Raw genomic sequence first — 12,356 nt, 5'->3', positions numbered from 1 at the left:
TCATTCCTATAAGCCAGTTAAAGTGGTATATTATTCATTATTACATAACAAGTTACTTCAAAACTCAGCAGCTTCAAACAAAAATCCCTTATTATATCAGTTTCTATGGGTCGGGAACCTATGAATGGCTGAGTGGCACAGGGTTTCTCATGATGCTGTGGCCAGATCTGCAGTCATCTGAAGTCTTGACCGGCATTGACAGACACACATCTAAGATGATTCACTCACTTGCTGGTGGGCAGCCTCAATTCCTCCCATGCGGGCCTCTCAACGGGCTGCTTGAGTGTCCTTATAACATGGCAGCTTGCCTGAGAAGTGGGCTATCCAAGAGAGAGCAGGAAAGAAGCCACCATGCCTGCTAAGTCCTATTCTTGGAGGTTACCCACTGACAGTTCTGCCACATTCTATCCCTCAGAAGCAAGTCCCTGAGAACAGCTTGCACTCACAGGGAAGGGGATCAGGCCCCACCTGCTGAAGGGGGGCATCAAAGACCTGTGAACATATTTTAAAACCACCACTGGTAACATGGTGCAGAAAGAGATCAGCAAGGGAGAAGAATCAACATATACTGAATTTACTCCAGCAGGAATAAAATAAATTACTGTTTGAGCATTTAGACCTTCCTTCCCTCTGCTATTTTCCCAGGGACACTGATGTGGGGAAATGGGAAAGAGGACCAGGCAGAGGGTGGGGTGGGGTTGTAAGGGAGGATTCTGGAACCATGGAGAATCCGCATGGGGCTGCAGCTGGCTGTGACGGGTTGGAGAACGAGAGGCTCCCCCGGGGAGACTGAATTTAAGAAGCGGAGTGTGAAGGTTAAGAGCAGGCTCTCCTCTTCTTCCAGGCACACAGGTGGAGATCGGAATTACTTGTAATCACGCTTTACTTGTGGGGCTGTTTCAGTAAGTCTTCCACTGTGGTGAGACTGGATCCCACAGGGCTCGTTGTTTACTCAGGTTACATTCCCTGAGAATCTCCACCACCCATGTGAAATGTCAAGGAAGCACTATTTTTAAAGCTTCTTAAAGGCGTTTGCTTCTTTCTTAAGACTTGTTGTATTCTCAATACCAGCAAGGCACTGTTCACCTAGTGGGTACTCGGTATGCTGAGGAAAACCGAGGGAGTAAGTTAGTTTGGATTTTTCACATGATTTATGAACTAAGATGCTGTAATCCAAAGGGGTAGAGTAACTCTGTGAACTTGAAATAAAAATATTTTGGAGTTGCATTGTGTTCAGAATTCTTAGATGGATTGCAAGGAATAAATGCAGGGGATCAGGAATAAATCACACCATGGCTGAGCGGAGATGAGCCCAGGGCCAGGACGAGTGTTAAAACTACAATTTTCTCTCCAACCTTACTTTCCATGCTCTTTGGCCTGTCCTTCCCTTGAAAGCAAATAGGGAGACGACAGAACTGAGCTGATGACACAACCTGGCATCTCTCAGTCTTACCATTGGACATGGTGATCAGAGGTGATCAGGAATCTGGGCCATTTCTGGGGATGGTGGGTGGGGTGAGGTGGGGTCTGGGAGTCTAGGCAGGTTTCTCTCTGCCCTGACAATTATTTCTGACAAGATGAAGGATCTGTGCTTGGTTTCCAGGAGACTTCCTGGAGTTGGCACCCGAAAGTCTATGCAGCAGGATGCCCTTCAGGGCTCACGTGTAGATTCCAGAAGGTGCTGGTTCTTTGGGGGTAGCCCTTCCCTTACTGTGGGCCTCTCTTCCTGGGCTGTGTTGGCTCATTGTCTGGCTGAAGATAGGAGAAGCTCAGGTTGAACAAAAGGCTCCCTTGGAGCAGTTCAGTCTCAGGCCTTCAGTCTCAGCTCTGCTAGGAATTTGTTGAAAAAAGTCATTTGTGCCAATTAGGCCCTGGTTAGTAAAGGGCTGTCCCATCTGGGAGGCAGGCATAAAAGCCAATTGTAAGAACAGGTGATCAATGAAAGTGACACATTACTCATGCCTCCAATTATTCTCAGACAGTTAGCCCTCAGTTGGCTCTCTGAGAGAGAGAAAATAAAGGTGCTTGCCTTACTAATGGGTACATGGTCAGGACTGGGCAATTTACCCAGAGTATTTTATTTCCAAGATGAAATGCACTGAACTATTGGGATTAATGAGCTTCTGCCTTGCAGGTTTGGAAAAATTCGATTTTTTCTGTACGTCTCCACAAACAGAAAACAAAGACTTAAAGGTAAAACCATAGTGAAAAGGAAGCAGGTCCTTCTCCAGTCCTGGTCAAGAGTACTTGCCCTGACCTGAAGCAACCCTTTCTCCTAGGTCCATATTATCTGTGCTCCAGCTCACATTCCACAGGAATGCACTGGGCCCAGACGAATGGCTGCTTATGGTTACTATCTATTCTGATCAGCTGTGTATCTCTTCTGTTTGGTTAGTGTCTGTGGTAGACACACCATAAGGTGACACCCACCTCCCCCCCAACAGCACCCATGAGTCACATGCTTTATAATCCCCTGCCTTTGAGTGAAGACAGGACCTGTGACCTGCTTCAAACTAATGGAGTAGAGCAAAGGGGATGGGATATCACAGCTGTGCCCCCTGATGACCTCGAAAAAGCCAACATTTAAGTCTGAGAGGACCTATGGAGAGGGCCACTGGCATGGAGCTGTGTGCACCCCTGGAGAACCAACCGCCATCAAGAAAACCCTTTGCCTTATAATCATAGGAAAGGAATTCTGCCAACTACCTGAATGAGCTTGAAAGCAGGTATTTCCTTGGTTGAGCTTCCCAATGAGAACCCTGTCTTCATTGGAGCCTTGAGACCCTAAGCAGAGGACCCAGCTAACCTGGATGGGACTCCGGATCCATGGGAACTGTGAACTAATAAACAGTTTTTTTTTAAGCCACTATATTTGTGGTTATTTGTTACATAGGAATAGAAAACTAATTCACTGTACATGCCATACCAGTAGCTAAATACTTGATTATTGATCCTACCCATTTCTTTCATTGCACAATTAGTCATGCACTGCTCTGTGATGCAGAATGTTACTTAGACCTTCTGTTGTACTTCTGTCTTCATGCAATCATGACTTTTCCTCTTAACTATATTCTAAGTCCCATAGGGCAAGAACTCTGTTGACTTTTTAAGAAGTTCCACAGTGCATGAAAGTCCTTGACACACAGTAGGACACAGTCACGTGATTTGAGTTTTTGACCCTTCATCTGTCCAACTAAACCACATGGATCTAGATTAAAGATATACAGATGTGCAGCAAACTTTCCCATGCATGCCTACTGTGTGCTAGGTTAGATGCCAGCCTGCAGAGAACATGTCAAAAATCTGGCTTTCAAGTTGTTCACAGTTCAACACAACCAATGAGATTCTGTAATCTTGTCTCCTCCTTAGCATGCAGAATCAGAAGATACCCAAAGATTCCTGGAGTTCTTGGTCAATCTGTCAAGATCAGGGAGATCAAGAAGTATAACTGTAAGGTGTTCTTCAGTGATGTTTTAGTTTGTAAGTAGAAGGAAAAGGCCCCGGTGGTGCCCCTCTTCCATTTTATAGGGAGTAAGCCATTTAAGATAAATGGGCACACATCCTTCCCTTCCTCAGTAGCCCACTGTGAGTGTCCCTCGAATTCTATGACTCAAGTGGACATACCCATATCACACAGAAAAGAGATCAAAGCCATATTAGGCATGAGCTAATTTTTATTCATAGGCTTACAGAATATATTGTATTAAGAAGCATATCATTTGCTACCTGTATTTACCAAAAAGAGCTAAATAGATGTTCGGCCTTAAAATGCATCCATACTGCAAAATTTTCTGTCATATACATATAAACTATTCTTATTTTACCTAAGTTATGCATTTAAAATACATAAAAATGGTACCAAATGGCATACTGGCCTAGGTGATCACAGTTCTTATATGTTCCTGATAGTCAAATGGATTGATAGGGAATGTATAGTTTCCTACTAGAAAAAAAGTAGATTCTGATACAAGCAATGTAATAATGTAAGGATAAGAGTGCCTCGGTTGAGATTTCAGTAGCTTTACATATAATTCTTATTTTAATTAGTATTACAATTGGCTCTCTTCATTAATAGCTGGGACGCTATTAATTTGCTGGTTGTTCCATCTGCTACTTGCCTGGCTGAGATCAAGGAAATTCTTATGACTTTTTCTATTCTTCCAGTTTATTTCCACTTTCCCCAAAGAGTTTCTCACACAGCCATCTGCCCAGCTTTTCTGCCCATTTCCTTTACATTGATTGTCCTCAAGTCTGTACCACCTTATTCACTGTGTCAACAATTAGATTACTACATTCCCCTCCCGAGCTCTGCTTAACAGAATCTTTGGCCACTCCCTAATGAAAGAACTCTCATCCAAAACTGCAAGTGAGAGGCTGATACCTCTGCAGAAGAATCAGGAAACCTGCTAAGGAGATATTCTTTAGGTGGCATGCAAATAGACCTTCCCCTCCTGCAGACCTTCATCTCTCATACCCGGGTCAGAGGAATATCCATCGTGAGTGTCCCTGGCAGCCGAACTTCCAGCAACCCACGCTGATTTCTTTACTAAAAATACACAGCCTCTCACCCACTGGGGAAGAAAACTGCAATACTGGCGTTTCCAGCCTGCTCCCCAAAGGCTGATTATGACTGGGAGCAATTCATCATCATCTGTACACTCGAGATTTTCGTTTTTCCCTCACAGAACTCTTCTCGCTTACCTTGGGGACATCGTGACAACAACCAGATGTGTCCCAACCTAAATATCCCTCCCATAGCTATGTTGGGGGAGAAACAACTGTGCTGGCTAGAAACGATCTTTAGAACAGAAAAAGATCAGAAACTTCTGGAAGACTTTCAAGAGTGGGCCTTCCATGTCATAGCAGCTCCATAGTGTTTGTTCAATGGATCACTTGATTGAATGGCATCTGTTCAGCACCATTTTCCTTCTAGCTATGTATATTTTGTTGCATTTTTTAATTCTATCTCAAAGTGCTGCTATATTCAAAATCATGATACAAAGTTTTTATTTGAAGGGTATAGCAGAGTGTCACAGAAAGAAAACCCAAAGCCTGCTGCTATTCAGAGACACACTTCTAGCTTTGACTCACAGCTGGGTGGGTAATCCTGAGCAGGTAACTGACTTAGGTTTTCTGCGTCTATTTCAATAAACCGCCTGCCAATAAACTGAAGAACTATTTATGAACAGGTGAGATAAACACAAACTACATTGAGGAAATATAAAGCTTTGTCAGCTGCAGGGTGGTCTTATCTATTGCCCAAGAACATACCTAAGGCTTGTTTCTAGAGTCTTCCTAAGAGATCTACTCTTGGCCCCATGGAGTTTGGGGGCAAGTCCTTGCTTTAAGGCTGTGTGGTGTGGACACATGGCTACATGGAGGGACTCAGTATGGGAGACTCGCCACAGAGATGATAAAGAAGAAACAATCTGAGAAGATGGTTAACCGACCGGGTGAGGGAAGCAATGAAGTGGCACGGGCAGACCCACCCAAATCACGCGGACGGTCCGAATCTCTCAGCTGTGGCTTTTTGTTGTTGCTGTTTGGTTTTCTGTGTTACGTGATTACTGGGAAAAAGCTTCTTGCAGAAATTGTTTAAAACTTGGGGGATTCTTGGGCTACAGCAGTAAGATGAATGAAGCAAAGTTTCCGCCACCGCGCACCAATAACATCTACGCTTCTTTCTTAAGTCGACCAGAACAAATACTTCCTCCCTCAGCACGGGGATTCTGTAGATTGCAGACTCACCTGTTTAAATTTTTTTAAGAAGAGAAGCTGACGGCAGCTGAGTGGATAACCCACGCTGCCGCCCTCATCCCCAGCCCCCCGCCGCCAGTGTCTAGGTCTTTCCTTCTGCCTCCGGTGTCTTCTCTGGACCCAGCGAGTCCCCTCCCCAGCCCACACCCTGGGCTTCCTGGCTGTCCAGATTCCCGGCAGGGGTCGCCAGCACCGTGGATGCACGGTCAGCGCTGAACTGCACCCTTGGAGGTGAAGCCGGGCAGTGGGTTCACTGCTCCGAGGAGGCAGCGCCGTGAAAAGAAGCCCCAGGTGCCTTCCCTACAAGCGGCCGGAATCGGGAACACCATTTCGGCCTGGCACAAGAGCTGGGACTGTCCAAACGTGTGCCTTGCTGCCCAGGGGTGGGGTGGGTACTTTTTAACACTGCCAAATGTTGTCAGGTTTTTAAACTAATCAGCAAAAAAGGGCCCATTTTTCTGTCCCGGCTTGTCTGAGGGGTTCCCCGTAGCAGAGCTGCCCTGCTTTCAGCCTCCGATGTGGGGAACTGGGCACTGGTAGTCAATTTGAATACACCAGAAAGGCAAAGAATGCAGAAGAGTGATTTTGTGCAAGAAAAACGAAAGCAAACCACTTTTCTCCCGTTGGGTCGGTGCCCCGTAGGAAGGACGCAAGGAGCAACGCTACTGCGCATGGGCATTAGTTCACGAAAAGCCCCAGGCCCTCAGCCTGCAGACCCAGAAGGTACTAAGAGCGCTGTTGTGACATCGCTGTTGTTTATTGCCTCCATCTGCATCGCTTAAAGTCAAGAAACAACAACACATTCTTATCTGTGGTGAAACATCTGCCTACTCATGACTTGGCAAACAACCATTAAGAAATAAGAATACAGTACAATGTGATTGCGCTACCTGCGTGGCTACAAGCGAAGTTGTTGGCTTACTCGTTCAGAGCCTCTCCTGACATCCACTTCGTTTTCTCTGAAGAACCGGCTAACCGGGCAAAGCACCCATCTGGACCTTCCCACCAGCCAGAACCCACGAGCTTCCTGATGCTCCACACCAGAGGCTCATTTTGAAACAGGCCGTCTGGGACCCTGAGGGCAGACCTGGTCTGGAGGTTTCACTGTGTCTGGCTCCAAAGCTGGTCCCTACTGCTCAACCTGAGACCTCCAGCCTGTGATGAACCACCCCAGCCCCCCTGCCAATATGTGGCCCCAGGCGAGCATGCAGGCCCCTGGGGTTTTCCATTACTGAAGTACTGGAGGGGAAGGAGCATTGCTCTCTTTGGTACCCTGGGTTCAACAATTTGGTGCTGCAGCAGCAATACCAGCAAATCAACAAAGCAGGACTGTCATATGAGCAGAGAGGGGGACACATAGGTAGGTCGGTGCTCAATTACTAGAAACATCAACTTGCCCAGAGGGCAAACACATGAATAAATCAAAGAGCCTTATCTAGGTTTTAAGGTACTCTGAGACTTGCATAAAGTACTTTTGACTCTGCAAAACCTTCAGGAATTCTACCAAATGCTCATCAGATGGAGACACCTGTTCTTTTGCTCTAAAGGATGAACTAGAAAGCACCATTCAGTCTTTGGCCTGTCTGCTGGTTACTCACAAACTCAAAGGATGGGTTCAGAGAGGCAGGCGAGTCATGGGGGGCATCAAACAAGCAATATTGCTCTGGCCACCACAAGGGTCAGCTTTGAACCAGAAGGAAGAGGGGAAAATGCCTTTATCTCAGTCCTGGACCTACAGCCCATGCTGGGCCCAGCCATGTGTCAGCAGAGCACTTTCTTTGTGGCACAGGAAGCAATGTCAAACATGATTTTGTGATACCCTGTGACAAACATCCAGGTGAACCAATGAAATAGCCAAGTTTCTGTATTAAGGGGGATTCAAGAGACCCCAAATAGCACTGCCGAGTGTTACCAGCTTTTTAAACTAATCAGCATCTTTTCAGCTGACTTTGCTTTAAGTGTTTTTACCAAAAAGATTGCTAAAATGGAATGAGGGACCCATAGTTTGTTTTTCACAATAGGAGCTATCCCACCTTGTCTGATTTTCTCCTTCCTCATTAAAAAAAAAAAAGCACATTACTTTCCTAGATGGTCAGAGTTAATACTGTACTCTTTTCTCAGTAATTACAGGCTTCAAGATGTCTTTTTAAATGGGAGAACAGACATGTCATGCAGTTAGCCAATAAATGCAATCCCTGATTAAAATGTGAGCTCTAAAATTTTGACAACTTTAACTATTTCCCTAGAGCATTTTAAACTTCAGGGCTCTGAACTTGGCTTCTCTTTATATTCTTTCCTTGGTTCTCTCACATGAGAGCTAGCACTATGTGTCTTTTAAATTCACCAAGCACACCTTTACAAACTTAAGTCAACGACTATGTGTTCAAAAATCTTTGTTTTCCCTTTGAAACTCGATGCAAAGAAGAAATCTCTCCTGTCAGTGGAGACAGCTGTGAAGGAACGAGGCGCCTGCACATAAATCTCCTTAAATTTTTTAAACAGCTGCTTCTCTTTATCCCACTGGTATATCTGGGAGAACGTGTAGTCACTCCCCAGGGCCAGGTAGTGATTATCTTTAAAAGAAAAGGGCTGTAGGGTCATGGCCCCCCGGGATGGAAGTGCCTGGACCTCTACAAACTGCTTACTATCCCACCGCATGACCCTGGAGTCCCCAATGAAGCGGGTGAGGGAGAGGTAGAGGGCATTCTGCATTCTGAAGCTCTTCACAGCCAGCACGTCCTCCATGTGGGGGATGTCACTGTGGGGGACAAACTTCTTAGAGCTTTTACTCCACTGGAGGACAATGGGCACCTGGGAGCGGCTAGACAGGATCAGATGCGATTTCCCATCTATATCAACGAACTCTGCATCCGTGTCCCTGAACCACTCGTGCAGAGACTGGTATGAGTAGAATCCTTTGCTGTTCCATTTGTAAACTGTTGACAGGCCAGCTTTAGAGCTGTCCGCGATGACGAAGAACGTCTCGTCCTCGATCTGAAACAGCTCAATGTCGTTGGGCTTGGAAATGCGAGAGACTTCTATGTCTTGGAATTTGACAAACTTGGTCCAGCTCTCGTCGTATTTGTAAATGTGAGAGCCCCCAAAGAGCTGGGCCACCACCACGAAAACCTGGTCGTCGATGAGGATGGCCTTACAGCCCACGACGGACTGACCTGTGCCCCAGAAGAAAGGAGAGGGAATTTTAGGGCAGCCACAGTGCAAAATCCTCCTCAGCAGGGAAACTGGAACCCATGTGAACTGCCAGTGAGAAACGTGAAGTGAAGCAGCCACTACGGGACACAGTATGGCAGATTCTTGAAAAATTAAACAGAATTACCATATGATCCAGCAATTCCACTTCTGGGTCTGGACCCAGAAGAATTGAAAGCAGGGTCAAGAAGAGATAGTTGTACACCCAAGTTCATAGCAGCATTTTTCATAGTAGCCAAAAGGTAGGAGCCACCCAAATGTCCACCGATGGATGAATGGATAAACCAAATGTGGTGTGTAGATATGATGGAATATGGTCCCGCCCTAAAAAGGAAGGAAGTTCTGGCACACTTTCAACATGGATGAGTGTTGAGGGCATTATCCTAAGTGAAATAAGCCGGTCACAGAAGGACAAATACAGTAGGATTCCTATTATATGAGGTACCTACAGGAGTCAGATTCATAGACATAGAAAGTAGAATGGTGGCTGCCAGGGGCTGAGGAGAAAGGGGGAATGGGGAGATGTTGTTTAATGGGTGCAGAGTTGCAGTTTCTCAAGATGAAAAGAGATTGGCTATACTACAATGTGAATGGGGCTTAACACTAACGAACAGTACTTGTAAATACGGTTAAGATGGTAAGTTTTATGTTATGTCTATTTTCCCACAACTAAAAAACATTTTTTCAAAGCCTTTTTCAAAATGTGCCACCATAGACATAGGTAAGTGCTGTTCATCTGGGCCTCTTGTGTCTTTAGAGGCAGGATTACAATTCAGGAAATTCAACAATGCACCAATGAATTTTCTTCATACTATTTAAAAACTATTTCCCGACTCCATAGAAAAGAATGAGACAATTAAATTGGCTTCTTCCCTTGGTGGGTGAAGGAGGGTTGCAAAAAGGTAGGGGTCAGGTCTCAGAGGCAGAAGAAAAAAAATGTAATGGGCTCTTGAAGACATTAGGCCTCTTCTGATACCCAGAGCCAAAGGCAGCCTAACAGAGCAGCGTTTAACCCTTAGGACTCTCTGCCAGGTGACCCAGGGTTGGAAATGCAGCCCCACAGCCATGAGCTTTCTGACCCTATGACGTTCAACTCTGTGTGCTTAGATTTCCTCATCTAGAAAATGAGACTGAGGGATGCTACCTACCAGCACTGACCTCCCAGGGCTCGTAAAGGCTAAATGAGAAAATGCCCGGTTAGTGTTTTTACAGAGCACCTGCAAACAGGAAGTGGTCCATAAGTAGTAGATATCATTGGATAACTGAAGCAATTGTCTTGACAGTACCCTTTAGCAAGTGTACATAGCAGGCGCTGACTCCCTAAATACCTACAGGACTGTCTGGGCCCCTCCTACCATCCTTTCCCACCTTGCACCCAGCCCCCCAGGCCCTCCCGCCACCTCCTCATTCCAGCCAGCAAGCAATAGGACCACCCCTGTCTCAAAGAGTATTGACCCTCCAGCTATGTCATTTTATTAAAAGTTATTTTCTTCCCCTAATTTTCTAGGCAATTTGGACCAAAGTGAATTTGGTCTGTAAATTACAAGGATAATTACCCAATTTCTGTCCTTAGTATTAACTTTCGGGGCAGACAGTGGGTGGCTTTTAGAGCAGTATTTAGTTTTTTCTTTCACTGCTTTGGCCTTCTTGCAAAATACTGGTCCCTTCGCTTTGGTTAAAACTAACTATTGCCTTGTTTTTGGTTTTTTTTTGACTACAGAAGTTTTCAATGTCCACCAAAACAAATTTTGAAAATAATGATAGGTAACACTTATAAAACATAGACTAATGACCAGGCACTATACCAAGTACTTTATGTGTATCAACTCATTTAATCCTCACAACCACCTTATGAGGCTGGTACTACCATATTCATCATCATGAGCCTCATTTTATAAAAGGTAAAAATGAAGCCCATAGACATTAAATAACTTATCCAAGGTCTCACAGCTAGTATGTGGTGCAGCCTGGGGCCAATTCCAGGTAGCCTGGCTCAAGTCTACACTCTAACACTAACATACCAAAAAGCACAAAGAAGAAAATCAAAATCACTTGTACTGCAAATGCTGAAACAACATTTAACATCTTGATATACTTCTTTAATCATTAAGTGATGCACATACTCAAACATGCCTTGTAAATATAAATTTGTGCTTATAGTATACATGGGCTCTTAGTAACCTACTTTTTTTCACTTGACCGCTATGTTGTGAACATTTTCCCCTGTTACAGTATCTTCTACAACTTTATTTTTTAATACTGCATAGTTTTGCATTGCACAGGGGCACCATATTTTGTTTAACTAATCCCCTATCGTTGGACAGCTAAATCAGCTATTGTCGCAGTTATTTCCAGCTTCTCGTTGGGAGTAACATGCGTCTCTGTAGAGAAATCTTTTTTGAAAACCATCTGGCAGTGTTTTTAAATGTAGGAATTGCTGGGGAAAATGTTGTACACATTTCTAAGGCTTCTGGGTATAAACTACCAAACTGCTCTTTGGAAGCTGCACTGACTCCCCCCACCAGCACTAATTGAGAGAGGATGTTCCCTGTCCCTTTCCTGAACTGCCCAGCTGTGGAGGTCTCTGGTAACTGGAAGCATCCTATGGGTTTGCCCATCTCAGGCAAGGGGCCATGTGAAACAGAAAGAAACCCTTTCTTGGAGATGCTTCAAAACACCTTTGCACACCTCTATATATGTAAACACTTCTAGCCTACACAGTTGTCAGTAGCAGCAGAGATCACAGCGTGAGTGTGTTAATGTAGGAAGAGAGTTTAGTGCTGGAACATTCTTACAAGCAGAAATCAAAAGGCAAACAAAATAAAACAGGAAAGCTAAGAAGAGATGTAGAAGGAAAAAGGAGATGTAAGGAGTAAAACCATGGAGCGAATGAACGTGGCCATGGATTTCTATCCCCCCCAGCAGACAATGGGCAGCAGGAGCTCACACCCCACTCACAAAGGCTGCCAGGGAGGACACAGGCAGCCCTCTCATTCCTTGGAGCTCTAATCTTACCAGGCGTGGACTGAGAAAGTCCTGCTCAGCCCTTGCCAACTCTGGGATCGCGCAGTGATTACACAAGATGACAAATGAGGCCTGCCTGCCTGGGGGCAGAGCCCGGGGCCACATTTACCTTGGTCTTGTTCAAGACAACTGGCTGCAGGGCTGCATCCTTGTTTATCCACTGTGGGCTCGTGTGTGCTGTAGGGCCTTCCTGCACACCAGGCTAACTTCCAGCTAGCCACACTGCTCCCTCCATTGAGAGATCCACCCTGCTTCTGTCACCGCCCTCCCTAGCCCTCTGCCTCCCTGGGGCATTCTCTGCTGGCCCCTGTGCTCCTATGCTTATAAAACTTGTAAAGAGGTTTTAACGGACATCAAAGAGTTAG

At 45.3% G+C, this 12,356-nt stretch overlaps 1 protein-coding gene across 2 annotated transcripts in view; it reads right to left on the bottom strand.

Annotated features, from left to right (window-relative positions):
- Positions 1-6,495: 6,495 nt before the first annotated feature.
- The window catches only part of LGI2 (leucine rich repeat LGI family member 2), a 29,003-nt gene continuing 23,142 nt past the window's right edge, over positions 6,496-12,356 (bottom strand). For both annotated transcript variants that reach the window (XM_036994784.2, XM_036994783.2), the window contains one exon: positions 6,496-8,930. In XM_036994784.2, the coding sequence (XP_036850679.1) occupies positions 8,113-8,930 (818 nt within the window). In that variant the 3' untranslated portion in view covers positions 6,496-8,112. The remainder of the gene's footprint in view (positions 8,931-12,356) is intronic.

This window comes from Manis javanica, chromosome 5 (assembly GCF_040802235.1).
Source record: "Manis javanica isolate MJ-LG chromosome 5, MJ_LKY, whole genome shotgun sequence".
Taxonomy (NCBI): domain Eukaryota; kingdom Metazoa; phylum Chordata; class Mammalia; order Pholidota; family Manidae; genus Manis; species Manis javanica.
The sequence above is the reverse complement of the archived record's forward strand: the minus strand, read 5'-3'. Positions and strand labels throughout refer to the sequence as shown.